The sequence below is a fragment of the Lolium rigidum genome, chromosome 2, assembly GCF_022539505.1.
Source record: "Lolium rigidum isolate FL_2022 chromosome 2, APGP_CSIRO_Lrig_0.1, whole genome shotgun sequence".
NCBI classification, from domain to species: Eukaryota; Viridiplantae; Streptophyta; class Magnoliopsida; order Poales; family Poaceae; genus Lolium; species Lolium rigidum.
This window is the reverse complement of record NC_061509.1, coordinates 256,885,366-256,899,966: the sequence shown is the minus strand read 5'-3', so window position 1 is coordinate 256,899,966 and position 14,601 is coordinate 256,885,366. Positions and strand designations below refer to the sequence as shown.

Below are 14,601 nucleotides of genomic sequence, written 5' to 3'. Positions count from 1 at the left end.
GGAAATCCTTGATCTGACCTTCATTTAATTGTTCCATCCTTGATCTGACCTTCATTGATTTGATCAGCTAATCTTGGCGCATGTTTGTCATCTCCTTAAAGGTGTGTTCCTTGGAAGGTGAAAACTGCCACTTCTTTACAATAGTGTTTCAAGTGTGGCCTCAGTTGTCAAATCGACCATCATCCCATAGGTGTTTGTTCTCACCTTCTTTCTCGTAGTCCTGGTTGGTTTCACCCATGGTGGCTACTTGTGTTCCAAATGTAATAAATTAAAAATCATGATTGTGTGAATCATCTAAATATAGACAAAAATATAGACAAACGATAATAAATTCTCTTTGCAAGGAAAAACAGTCGCATGGTGATCAAACTGAAATAATATGACTGCAGTAAGTAAAAATGAACAGAGACAGTGCTACTTGTCATGTATCAGATTTGCAACTTGTTGAATCTGAGAATATATCAGTGCAACAGAAAGAGCCCACAAAACGGACACAATATGTGTCACAAAAGGGCAGTCGACGCAACTGACACACTGAAGTCATGAGGTATGGCAAGTCATCAACCAATTACATCCTTGATACCGACTGAAACTGACCAATAAAAGTGCAAACTGCTACCAGAGAAACCAAGGTGTAACTGTAACCAATAACCAAGATCATGTAATTTCTTTCTCAATTTCCTTAATCTATTTTTTTCTTTATCTTATCCTCTCTATGTTTTGTTTGTGCAATTTTTATCTTATCGTATCATCACCGTACCGATCGTAAGAGAAACGCCATTAGGCAGGTATGAAGGGGAAGGAGCTCAGCAGTAGAAGGGAGTGGCCAAGGCCAGTTCAGTGCCCACGGTACTGATCCCTCCAACCTCCGTGTTGGGCATGGCCATCCTCCCCCTCTGCAGCAGACTAGCACCGCAGGGCGACGGCAGCGATGACGGCGAATCCTGCGTGCCAAACATGCATAGATCAGCAAGCAGGAATGCAGCTGAGCTGCCTTGATTTGGCAAGGAGTTGAAGAATTAACGCAAGCAAAAGTGTCTGTCTCGTGTACTAACCATATGACGCAAAGTGAGGCCTGCGAAGGAGTGCAAGGCGCTGAAGAGTGGCTGTGGCTGGAGCGGTGACCTAGGGCTGGGCAGGGACAGCAGCTTGGTGGCATTGCTGGACGACGCCGAGGGTGGGGTGGAGAAGTAGTCCCCGACCATCACGTGCTCGTCCAGCGGCGACTCGATCAACACCTCAACTGGGGCTCGGGATGACGGCGGGAGCCCCGGCCCGATACCGGGGCAGCTACCACTGCCGCTGCGGGGGAGCGACCCGCTGGTGGCGATGCTGATGCCGCTGCTGCCTCCCCCGCTGATGTCTGTGCCTGACCCCATGCTTGGCCACAGGAACGTGCCCTGTGGCTTGCAGATGCGGAAGCTGCTCTTCCTCATCGTCCTCTTCTCGCCATCATGGATGACGGTGACATCTGCTTGCTGGCTGGTCTGGCCACTATTACCACCAATAGCTATTGCCTGCTTGCCATCATTGTGAGCCACATGCACCTGGTCTATGGCCATCTTCAGCTTATCTCCATTGCTTGACAACAAAAATTGTTCCTGTCAGAAAGAGGCAGCTATTTCAGCCTTCAGGAACACATACAGACTGAGTGCAGTAGTTCTATGCAAGAGGTTCTCTGTTACCTACCTTCAAAGAGAGGAATGAGCTAGAGAGAGAAGCCATCTGCTCCTCCAGCTTGTCATTCTTTTCGACTACAAACTCATACTTATCCTGAAAAAGAACCCAGTTGATCTCAGTACAAGTTAGTGTCAAAATGTACTGCAAACATCTACAGCAGAAAATGCAGAGAACAGGTTTACTAAATCAATACATTCTTGAGCAAATTCATGGCTTAGTTAGATAGATACGACAAATTCGCAATGCAACAATGGTGCTCCATACAAATAGTAAGAAAGTCAGTTAGCAGCATGAGTGTACCTTCAGTGACCGCACCTCCTTCTTTAACTTACTGTTTTTGTGAATCACATTCTCGTAGGTGTCCTGTAGTTAAAAAATACATGGTCAATATTGATACTAGCAGTTAACAAATCATGACCGATGGTTGACCAGAATAGAGCGCAGGTATCTAACAATATACCGAGTTCGGATAAAAATGTTGATCAACTAATACTAAATTCTCTTGAAGAACCAACACGTGTCTAGATACATTTAATCCGCGCCAAGGATTATGGAACGGAGGGAGTACTATTTGCTTAGTTTGTAATGGACTGTGATAGTTTCTGATGATGGAACACTGGGGTTTCATGCATGTATTTAATTACCTTCAAAGAAAACACCTGCTTCTCTATCTTTTCATTAGCCTTAACCACCTTCTGGTACTTCTCCTGAGAAACAAATGGAAATGAAATTAGTAGTACAACAAAGCAAGCAAAGGAGTGACTTAGCTACTAGAACAATAAAACCAACTTCTAACCAAATACTAAGTTTTAAACTTATTGTTACACATTGTCAGTGGGGAGACAATATAAAAGATGATTGCAAGTGCAGTTAAGAAAGGATATTCAAAAATGATTATTTCCTCTCAAAATAAGCAGTTTTTTCAGATACATACTCTATACACTTTCAGAAACTGAGAAGGAACTAAAGAGGCAACCATCTGCAGGTCCCAGCTTTGCCGTTATCATTAATGTACCCATAAAGAGAACATCCGATCAATTGAAGAAACTGCTAGCTATGCCCATGTGTGTGTGTATCTTGTTAACTTGTTCTTATTTTGGGGGGTGAATGTATGCTGTTAACTTTATGTCTTTGATCCCACAAAGAGCTTTATGAGTTTGAAATCACCTTTCCTCAGAAGTAGAGAAAAAAAGAACAGAGGGGAAATGCTTGGATAGTGAAATCGGCAGGATCTTATAATAGGGCATATGGTTACCTTCCATGAACTGTAAGCTTGTTCTGCCTCAGATTTCGCTTCATTGCCCAATTCCACCATGTTGGAACTCAGCTGTTCCATGTGCCTTGCAATCACAATGAAGGGGGTATCAGTTAATTTGCACTACTGTAGCCTGTAGGCACTGCAAGAAGAGGAAACTGAAGTGGAGAGTTGAAGAAATGGATACCTTTTAACATCATTGAGTTCCTCAGCGAGCTCCTCCACCTGCCTCTTAACCAGGAGATCACCCGCAACCGGGGACACGTCATCCCCAGGCTTCCACCCGGGTGGTGGCACCCAGTAGGGATCAGACACGCCGGCCTCCCGTCGCACCTCGGCCAGATCGGCTGGCTCCAGCCAGTACTCCATGGCGCCATCCGCGTTGTGCCGGCGGCGGAACCGTTCCGTGCTGCCATCCGGTACCCTTCCGGCCATGTGCTTAAGCAAGTGGTCGAGGAGACCGGTGTCGCCGATGCGCTTACGGGCTTGATCCCGCAGCGCTTGGCGCATCACCGGGGTGCCGAGGCGGGCGCCGCTGGAGCGCATGATCTCGAGCAGGCTCCTCTCCGCAGCCGCGTACCGCTCGGCTGACCACCGCTCCTTGCCGCGCCGAGGGTCGCCGTCTTTAGACTCAACGTGGCGCTTCTTCTGCTTCTTGGGACTCTTGTACATCTTTTTCGCCCTCCGCTCTCTGCTGGGCTTGTCGTTGTTTCTCTCTGCCTCGTCCCGCTTCCTCTTGCCGCAGACAGAGCTCCTATTATCCTCCTGCTGTGCCGGACGCTGCTGCTCCCTGACGGTTGCCTCTGTTTCGTAGCCGCCGATGCTGGCCTCCTTGGAAGCATCGCGGTGCCGGCCAATGTACTTGATGCGGCGCCGCACGCCCCACCCGGCGCCATCACACTTCAAGGTCTCGAGGAGGCGGCAGCTGGGTACAGGCACCTTGGGCTGAGCCGGTGGAGCTTCAGGTGACGACAGCACATCAGGTAGATTTGCTGGGTGGGACGACGCGCTGAAGTCAAAGAGGCAGGGGTTGACAAGCCAGAAGCTGTCCTGGTGCATCTCGCCCTGGAGCTCCTGCTCAGCCACACGGCGGCGAAGGATGCGCGCGGCGTGGTTGCTGCTCATGACGAAGCGCTCGTCAAGTTCCGGCCCGGCGCTGGGCGCCGGGAATGTGGAGAAGAAGCTCCGGAGCGCCAGGAGTGACGGGAAGCTCACGGTGACGTCGAGGCTCGTGTACTCACTCACCTGCATACCCAGCAGAAAAGACACATCAGAGACAAACCAAATCAAACACCTGGTTCTTCAGGAAAAACCCTGTGAGCGATACAGAGAAAACAGAATCCTCACCTGTACAACGCGTATGGACTTGAGATGGATTGGTGTTCTGGGAGGCAGCATCCCGTGGTCGATCTCGTAGAACCCTCCTGATCACACCAAATCAGCAAGTGAAAATCATAATATCAACAACTTGACATGCAGAGGAATGGAGGATTGCACAAAAACCATATGTCGGAGACCAGCATTGCTCACCAGCATGGTAGGTGTCGATGACAGGCGTGGACAGGCTCTGTCTGCTCAAGGGCGAGCTGGCGGGTTGGGTCATGGGGTCCTGGCTGCTATCATCCTTGCCACTCTTCCTGTAGCGGAACTTGATCACCTGTGGCCTCTGCAAAAGGTTATGCAGTCTCACAACAGGCGATGCAGATGTATAATTCGTGTAAAGTTTTTTAACCCCACACGGTAGTAATTACGACTTGAGTTGGTGTGTGTTTACCTTTTTTACCCTTTGCCGCCTTTCGTGGCCGAAATTCGTTTTCGCGCATGGCAACCCACACATGCGCGCGCGTGACGTGGTAGCTCACCGACAGGACAGGCCCACCGCAGGATCTCAACGGCAGGCCCGCGCAGCAGTGACCTTGGCGAGGTCAGTGCCAGTGTGCGACGGCACCGCTCTGGCTGCTACAGTGTCCGGGCAAACGGCGTAACGAATTTCTCTCTCCGAATCTCCGTATCTCTATCTCTCTCTCCAATCCTACACAGCACAGCGCCATCGATCTTCCCCTGTCACAAGTCACACACGCACACGGCAAGGTCTCGCACGCACCCTCCATATTTAATCTCGCCCACCCACGCCCACGGGAGATCGACGGGGAGAAAAGGTGGGAGACAAACCCAGAACCCCCGCGATGATGAACTCACTGGTGTAGCAACCCCAAAATCTCCCACCTTTTGGATCCGCCCCAGCGAACCCACTTCCTAATTATTCATTCCACCGCAAAATCTCGCCCCCCATTCCACCCCTATCTCCTGTCAATCTGACGCGCGCCGCTTCTCCTCCTCCGAAGCAGCGGCGGCGGCGGCAGCAGCACGTTCAGTACGTGCTCTGGTGTTTTTCGAAATCCCGATCTCCTGCCCCTGCGTTTCCTGCGGTTTTCTGCGGTAGATCCGTGCTCCGATCCTTGTGCGGTGGTTGATTTCGAAAGCAGAGTGATTTTTCTCCTCCTAGTTGGTCTGTTTTTTCGTCTCTTGGGGCCTGTGAGGCGCATGCACACGGCATAGCGGATCGGTTCGTACCCGAGGGCCACGGCTACGCGAATCCATGGCAGGCGTAAAGCTGCTTTGATCTGGCCGCGAAAGCATGGAGTTTCCTCTCCCCCATCCCCTCCCATTTCTGCTGGTTTTTTCGCTGCTTTTCGAGGCTTTCCCCTTCTTTTTACCGCTCACTCGCTCGGCGTAGCAGCAGCAGGTACGCGTAGCGGCACCATCTACCGTATGCGCCGCTGCTGCTCGACGCAGTGCCGCGCTCGCTGGAGCACTCGGTTCGCCGATCGTTTGGTCCCTCCCGTGTTTCCACGAACACGTCCTGCTCGTTTCGGGGCATCTCCCCGTTTCCCCGTATGCCTTTCCCGAATCTGCTATGGTTTCACTTTTTGCGCAAATCCGCTGCGGTTTTACTCGCGTGTCCTGAATCTATTCGTACTACTTCCTCAATCACACCATGGATCGACGGGTGGTTGGTCGATCAGCCACCAGAAATAGCATCTTAATATAACTATGCAACACAACTAGTGACCCACATACGTTACTAACAAATAGTTATTTGGTGAAGCAGATAAACCCGTACAGCTGTATTTGGTGAAGTATATAAACTGAGGTCATGAGACCTGCACTAGGACAAATAAGATAAAGCCACACAAACTGGAGCAGGATTAAATGGCTGCAACTGGTTGGTTACCAGGACTCACGCTAGAGAAATGTTATCAGGATTCACACTAGAGAAATGTTAGTACCAGGATTCACACTAGAGAAATGTTAGAACCGCTATAATCTGCTGCTAGCTAAGGTGGGTATGATTCTGGGTGAAAAGCTCAAACATCGCAACACATGCTCACCCCTACAGCTTAAGTCATGTGTTGAGCCCTCAACACAAACCTGATAAGATATCATCTGAGATACACACACACACAAAAGATGTGTTTGCTGGAATTGAGCTCTTCCCCATGCACTGAAAGAGTACAAGTTAAACTAAACATAGATATAGCAAGCTCCGACCCCTACCAATACGTAAGATGAACCCTCCCTAAATGAACTGCCTGTTAATAAGCAAACAATCATACATCAGGAATGGACTATCAGTCACAGAACCAAACTATCATACACTGTGGACAAAAGCGAACTACTAGCATACATCCTTGACTGGTTAGTCAACAGGCGGAACCCCCGAATAGCGTGGGCCGGAGAAACCCTAGAAACGCGCACAGGCAAAGTCCCCCTCGACACACACACCGAGTAGAAAGAAACCCTGAAACTCGAGCTGAGGCGAGCCCGGAAATTCCGATCTAGGTAGGTAGGTAGGTAAAGCTGGACGGAAGCAAGCGGGAAAAGAAAATCGCGCGGACCTTGTTGGTCCAGCCGTCGGGCGCCGTGGTCCCCGCGCCCTGTTCCCCCTTCCGCAGCGGCGTATCCTCGCCCGCCGCGGCCGCGGCCGCCGCCGGCGTGACGTGGTCGTGGCCGGTGGTGGCCATGTCGCCGTCGGGCGGGGGGATGGAGTTTGGGCTTCACGCTCTCGCTGTCACAGACAGAATCAATCGTGGTAGATCCGCTCGGGGACGGAGGTTGGTCTGCACTTGGTCCATGGACCTGCAGATAGACTAGACAGACCTGGTCGCTCTGGGATGTGTGGATGGACCATGGACCCGGTGCACGAACCGTGCGCTGCCGACCCCAGCGAGCAATGGGACATCTAGGCCGGACGATGATCTGATCGGACGGCAATAGTGTAGCCAACTGTTGGCTATAAGCCAAGTGCCATGTACTCTATAGCCAACTTAGAGCTAACACATACAATAGTGAGCTATAAAAATATAGTATTTTATTAACGCAAATTCTATCTCTTAGTCGACTTCATTCTCGTCGTACGTCGAGGTCACGCGTCCGCGCCGTTGGATGAGATCGGACGATCGCGCGTCGTCCCGCGCGGGGGCCACCACTTGGTCGTAATGTCCGCCGCTTTTTGGTGCGCGTAGTAATTTCCCAGGCGGTTCAAATTTCGGGACTCGTGTGGTCGGCGTCATCCATTTCGCTCTTCGCCCAAATCTCTCCCGGAGCTTCGCCAAATCGACGGCCAAATCGCCGCCGCTCCCCCGCGATTCTCGCCGTAGAGTAGGAGATCCTGGCCGCGGCGGGTGTACACCATGTCGGCTGGCGGCTGATTCGTCGTCGGAGCTGCATTTCCGTCCGCTCGGCGGGGGGAAGGTCTGCATCGCTCGTCGACGGTGAGGTCTGGTTTGCGCCCTCTCCTCCCTCGAGCGCAGCACCCACATCTGTTTTTGCTCTCTGTGGTTACATCCTTCGTATGTTCTGGCAGGGATTCGGGGATTTTTCGGCTTTTCTCTGTTTGCTGCTACATCTACTTTGGCGCCCGAGCTGTTCCTGGTAAGTGATGGCGATTTTCGTTCAGCATATGTTAGGATCTGTTGAAGCATTCACGGATCTAAGTTATTTTTCGAGGATCTCCCCTCCTAGCTGCTGATTTTAGTTGTAGCAACATATCCATGGTCAAGCTCATAGCTGATGTGTGTGGATCCTTTTTTTTGATGCAAACAGTGTTACATTCTAATGGTATTGCTATTTCCTATCTAGTGGTTACATGCACCCATGGTTTTGCATGCAGTGCTATGTATGTGGGAATGAAAATGTAACAGTGTAGCACATGGTTATCAAAATTAAATGCTAAGTCTAGTTTAGTCCCTGCAAAAGTGGTTATCAGTTGTTTTCAGGTGGCACAAAGCATGTAGCACATGGTCCACAAACCATGTAACTAGGTCACACAAACCATGATATAAGTATCTGCATTACTGCATGTCACATGATAGCTATACCTGGGGGGCATGTAACTGAAAATGATATGTTTGTGTTCGTTGCCAGCAGCTGTAGCTGTGTAAGTGCTTGTAACATATTTTTGCTAAGATGCATGTAACTGAATCTGGTCAGTATATTACTGAATCATGTACAGCAGCTGTACCTGGGGGAAAGGGATTTTTCTTTTTTTTTTGCTAGGTGCATGTAACTGAATCTGGTCAGTATATTACTTCCAGACCTCGACGTAGTATGTTACATGAGATATCTTTACTTAAATTTTTTTTTGGCTGCTTTTAGTGGCATGTAAGGTAACTATAGATTTTTATCATCTTACATGCAGTGTTTATTGCATCACGTCGACCTTGTTTAAAATTTGTAGCTCCGACTCTCTACCATCTTTTTTTCTACGTTTGAGTTTTTTGGTGCATGTAACATCATAATGTGTAGGACACAAAATGGAACATGCAGCTTACATATATGCTATATGCAATAATAGATTTGAGCTAGCTTTTTTTCCTTCTGTATATTCAGATTAGTTGTTTTTTGCTTTCACAGTAAAACTAACTAATTTTCTTAGACAGAAAATATAACTATGGACAACAACGAAGAATCTAGGAACCCATGGTTTCTTGTTTAGTTATGGATTACCTTAGTCTGCAGCCTGGCCCAGTAATTGGTGTCCTCTTGGTTTGTGTCCGTTTCTCTTCATCACCTGAGGCAATTTTCCATGCACTCCACACAGTCAAAGCTTTGACTACTGCTCCTATTAATTATGTCGTAAACGAGCACACGGCATGCTCAACTGATTGTTAGGTGCACAAACCCGGTTGATGCACTAAACCTAGATTACACAAGGGGCACCTTGAAGTTTAATGACACGTTGATCAAATGCATCAACCTCGAAACCATCAGCATGTTACCTTATGATGAAGACGATGTTTACTCATGTACTGTTAAGCATTTCCTTGCATGCCATGAGGGCAATTCTATTATGCACTACCCTAGAGGGTTTGGGACTCCAATCGAAAACATGGACTTGCATTACTACCCCACGTTGTCCGCCACCACAATGGACATCCTTGGTGTACAAGAAGGCCCTTCAGATTCTCTGCTCAGAGTGGAAATCAAGTATTTCGGACGCCCTAGGGATTTCCTGTATGCCATACGAGTTGCCAACCTCCCAAACCACAAGTTTGCTATTGACCAAGATGGAACAATGTACATCAAGTACAGGACCACATTTGAAGCTCATTACACATCTATCCATCACTTCTACGTGGGTGGACACATGATGATCAAGTTCTATCGAGTAGCATATGTCAACAAAAGGATTGCTGCCCTTGACGCGTCTTTCATGCCAATATTTTTCAGGGCTTCAATTGATGATGCATGGGAACGTGTTGTCTAGTGCATCTAGGGGAGGAAATACCATCAGGCTACACCGGGGAGGAGAGGCTTCGAGTGATCGTTTTTTTTTTGGAATTTCATAACTAGATTTTTGGGAGGATGTTCCCAAATCTTGTTTGTCATATTCCCCCTGTGTTTTTTTACCTATGCTGCAATGTACTTCTGAACATGGAAATGTAATAAGTACTTTTTTATTATGTCGAACCTTCATTCTCATTTTGTATTAGTTCCTATGAACGACATTTATGGTCTGTAATTTTTTAATATATGTGTGGATTGTTCGTTTCTTTTTAGAGAGAGTCTATAACTCTTTTCTGTAATGTATTCCATCTCGATTTCTATTACTCTGAAATTTTAAGAGTTCACTTTTCCCTGGGGAAATGTCTTATGCAGGTTACATTTTTCTAATAAATTGTAACTTCTTCTTTTATGCAGATTTTATGTTACAAGTACAATGACAAGATCTAGTAGTAACAAGAAAAACAAGTCTGTCAGAAGATATTCAAAGTACAACCAGATGCGCCATAAGCTTACACTGAAGCATTCCATGTCACCAGTCCAATTCATAATCAAGCAAGAGGAAAATGTGCCTGAAGCTAGACCAGCCATTCAATGTGTGAAACAAGAATCTCCAGGGGCTGGTAATGAACAGCACCAAGATAATATGGTTAGTCACTTTGTAACATCCTAGTCTAGTGCCTTTTTTGCTCTTTTTCATTTGTATTTCTGTAACTGTCATAGTGAAAAATACATCCTCTGATTGTTTTCAACTACTTCTTTGCTTTGTTATGTAGACAAAAAGTAAGAAATTGTTTCAGAGGGCTTCACCTATGAGGATGGTCAGGTTATACCCAAACATTACAGAGGAACAATAGCTGTTGATAAGGAGCAATGACTATGGCGGTCTGCTTGGATATTAAGTGTTCTAAGTTGCATCCCGATCCGTGCCGATTTCTAATGGAAAGCTTTGATCCGGCGTCTTGCACATTAGTGTTCCCGGGACGTGGCGCAATACCTGTGACGAAGAGTCTCGTTCAACAAGTTATCGGTGTTCCATTTGGAGATATTGATGTCATTTTTGCTCGAGATCGAGACGCAACCGCTTTCATGAAGGAGCAACTATCGCTTACTCGGGAGGAAACAGACGACCCTTACCTCATTAGAAACAAAGCTCACCGCAATGAGACACCTGCTAACGATGAAATTTACGAGGCTTTTCATAACTTTTGCAATGTGCTCTGTTCTGGCTCCAACAACTGGAATCCGCGTCAGCCCGAGAGTATATCCTTCATTGATAAATATTAAAGAAGCAAAGCGGCTCAACATGTGCAAGTTTGTTATAATGATCCTTTGTAAATCATTGAGTGTAGATGCAGACAAGGAACAAGTCAGTCCATGCATGTTGTACCTCATGGTACCTCTTCCTTCTCCAATTTATTCATATGTTTTTTAAATATAACTTTTACCCATGCATCGTCTCTTCTCAACATGATTCTACAAAGGAAACGCTTTTTACTTACATCCATGGTCTTCTTTTTCTTCTCTTTTTTATGACAGGTAAAATATCTTGACTCATTACAGTTGCGGGATTTGGATGTAAACCCTGAAGGTACTAGAGTGTCAGTATGGACAAATGAAATGGTTAGAAAAGCTATAAAGCAAGACACGAAAGAAAATGGCTCATTCGGTGCATTACCGGTGAGTTTTTCCCTCTTCATTTAGGTGCTTTTGGTGTTTGTTTTTTCATAAACTCCATTACTCTGAAATGTTACATTGCATTTCACACTCATGTCTTTTTTAGAAACAACCTTATTTATATCCTTATGTTTTTTTCTCGATATAATTGCAGCTAAAGCAAGAATTCTCAGAAGTACAAGATGCATTGGATGACAGGACAATAACAGATGGAAGTGATAATGAGAATGTGAATGTTGCATCCGATCCAGAGATGAATGAAAGTTGTGGTAATGATGGTTCCATGTCGGAGTCTGAAGTTGCAAAAAGCATAACAAGCGGCCCATCTGATGCACCAGCGCAGGGGTATGAAAACAACAATACTGCTAATGAAAATGGGCAATCAGAAGAAGATGAATATGTTCAGATGTCACAAAGCATTCTATTCTCAGACCCTCGCAAAATAACCAAGTTCATCGAAAAGAATGCTCCACAAAACGTTACACAGGAAGTAAGTCGTGCAATCGTTTTTGTTTCTATACTTGCACATTTAAATGATGACCACTATCATTACATCCTTTTTGGAAAAATTATATAAAACACCATTTTCTATGAACAACAATTTTAAAATTTCTTCTTCTACAGTACATCTCATTTCTTTCCAATTATCTTTTTTTGTAGGACAAAAGGAGATTTACAGAAGCAGTTGAGTATGCGTGCCATGGTTTTGAAGCTTCCTTGCAGATGCTAGTTAGGAACCTAGCCACGAGCCGAAGTGACCCAACGACATCAAGGAACCACAATTCTATGCCAGAGAAATCAATATTACCCAGTCCAAAACAAAGCAAGAGAGCTCCTCCAAAGAAACCAAAGGTACACAAAGACACAGAGTTGCAAGGTCCTAAACATGAGGATGTTGGTACGATTCATTCTCAAGTGGAAACCAAGGATTCAAGTAAAATAATGGCAGATGTAGCTAAAGCAAGACCAAGCAATACTACCAGTAAAGAGAATGTACAAGGAGAATCAAAGTTGGATGGTAACACGCATGCCGCCCAACATCCTTCAGTTGGTGCGATCATAGCAATTCTAGAGTCGAGAGAAGAAAGAGTCTAATCTCGCTCCCGCAAGCTCGATGCCAAAACCAAAATGCTTGTCGGTGAACACGCGAGTTTGGAAAAAGAAGATGAAGCTTCAGTTGATACGAAGAATCTTCAAAAGGATGAGGAGCATGTAGTTATAGTCAACACGGAAATATCGAGCACAAAAGAATGCGGTGTTGCCCATAGAGGACCGAGCACACCACGAAACATGCTCTTCCCACCGAAAAAAGTATCGCCACATTAGATAATCAGCTCGGTGATCATGGAAAACTTGAAGAACAAGCTGAAGTTACGATGAGTGGAGCAGGAATGTGGAAATGTTATTCCACTCGTTGGTGGCAAAGAAAATAAAGTTCTTGAAGATGCAGAGGTTACATTGGCAGATACTGATAATGTCACAACCAACACCCTCAAGTTTACTCACATTGACAGTACGAAAACTGAACACATAGTGGCTTTGATGAGGGATCTGAAGAGGAAAAGATGTAACAGAGCAGAGGATGATGTTGACCAACATGAAATCAATTAAGAAGAAGTTAAACCAGAAACTACATGTTCCTGTCATCGATCGCAACGCAAACATGACTTCATCACAGAAGGAACATGTGGTACAGACACCAAAAATGTTAGCAGATGACAGCACTTGCAGTGAAGAATCAGAATCCAAACTAGAAGAAGATAGGAGGAAGGAGTTCTTGAAGTATGTTGGCACCGAGATACACAAACAGCCTGAATTTCCTTTGTTCGAAGAACCCGAGTTCATTGATATCGGCACACCTATTCTAGATAGGTTTCAGTTAATGAAGAACATACCACAAATGGAACCTTCAATGGATGGGCTGGAAACTGTGCATGATGCTATTCTGAGGCCTGAGTGCCAACAAATTCTTGCTCAAATGGAGCCTAAAATCGTACCAAAGAAAAGGAAAGATGTAAGGTTTGTTGACAAAAAAGACAAGAGAACCAAAGTTGAGGAAACCAATGTAACATCACCAGGCAGGTACCGAACTAGGTCTGCTGTGCGTCAAGAGCTCAAAAACAGTCCTATGAAGGATGGAATAGGCACAACACCAAAGAAAAAAGCAACTGAATCGGGAGGCAGCCCAAGCATTAGCAATTCGCGCAGGCAGACTAGGTCACAAGTTGCTGCAGCTATCAAATCAGAGGAGGAAAATTCAGTACCAAGGACACTGACGACAGATGTGCCCCAATCCGCTGCACATGATCCTATGAATAGAAAGCTTGACTTCGAAAGCTCTGAATCGGAAAAAAGGGAAGAAGCAATCAGACGGGCTGCAGATCCTCCACTATTCGATCTCGACACTCCTCCAGATGTCAATGACCTAGGCGAAGGAACTGAAAACGAACAGAACAAGATTGATGGAACTGAAGCCAGGAAGGAAGATGTAGCTCAAGATCGTATGAATCCAAAGTCGAAACAACCAGCATCTAGCATTACACCAGTGCCTCATGAGTATGAAAAGAGGATTTCCAAGCCAGGACAGTATGCGAAATCGCCTTTTGTCAACTCACAAGCTAGTAGAACATTTTATGTCAACAAGTCACGTTGACGAGGTGTATAGCATGGTCACGCGAGCATGGATGGAAACATGCACCAAGGGACCCTTTCAACAAGGAAATAGTTATAGACCTGGATGACATATATGTTAGTCTCGGTGACCTTGCTGAATCTGTTAGGCCAAGGAACAAGTTGTACAACACTGTTGCAGAAATTGGAATCAACATCATCAAAAGGGAAAATCAAAACCCCAAAAAGGTCATTATGCCTCTGCGTATAGCTGTAAGTTATGTCCAATTTGTTCTCTTTCTTCTTTTTTTGGATAATCAGATAGAACTTGAAATTAGTGGAACACATGTGCACCTAATTGTTCTTTCTCTTTTTGTCAATAGTAATTGGTTTTACTTTTTATCTGTTCAAACAGTCATACCTAATTGAGGGACGTGATAATCTTAAGGAAGTACCCGATATTTCGAAAACAGTCCATCAAACAGATTGGATCACAAAGACATTGTAAGTACTAACCTGATTTTTTTATTACTAATCATTTTCCTGATCAAACCTTTTTATTAATAGAATGTTTTCTATCTTTTCTGATTTCT

General features: G+C 45.8%; 1 protein-coding gene across 1 annotated transcript; it reads right to left on the bottom strand.

Moving 5' to 3' along the window:
* Positions 1-418: 418 nt before the first annotated feature.
* Positions 419-5,234, bottom strand: LOC124693307 (protein AMEIOTIC 1 homolog). The gene is made up of 10 exons (XM_047226779.1): positions 4,710-5,234; positions 4,466-4,601; positions 4,283-4,359; positions 3,123-4,180; positions 2,936-3,020; positions 2,325-2,387; positions 1,981-2,043; positions 1,690-1,773; positions 1,056-1,601; positions 419-944 (listed from the first exon to the last, which is right to left on the bottom strand). Exons 1-10 carry the CDS (start codon positions 4,770-4,772, stop codon positions 807-809), a joined length of 2,313 nt encoding a protein of 770 aa, XP_047082735.1. The 5' UTR covers positions 4,773-5,234; the 3' UTR covers positions 419-806.
* Between the last annotated feature and the right edge of the window lie 9,367 nt (positions 5,235-14,601).

Coding starts and splice junctions, on each gene's coding strand:
- LOC124693307 (XM_047226779.1), bottom strand. CDS start 4,772: ATGTGTGGGTTGCCATGCGCGAAAACGAATTTCGGCCACGAAAGGCGG. Junction 4,360..4,465: donor CATCGACACCTACCATGCTG/GTGAGCAATGCT, acceptor TGGTGTGATCAG/GAGGGTTCTACGAGATCGAC. Junction 4,181..4,282: donor AGTCCATACGCGTTGTACAG/GTGAGGATTCTG, acceptor CTGGGTATGCAG/GTGAGTGAGTACACGAGCCT.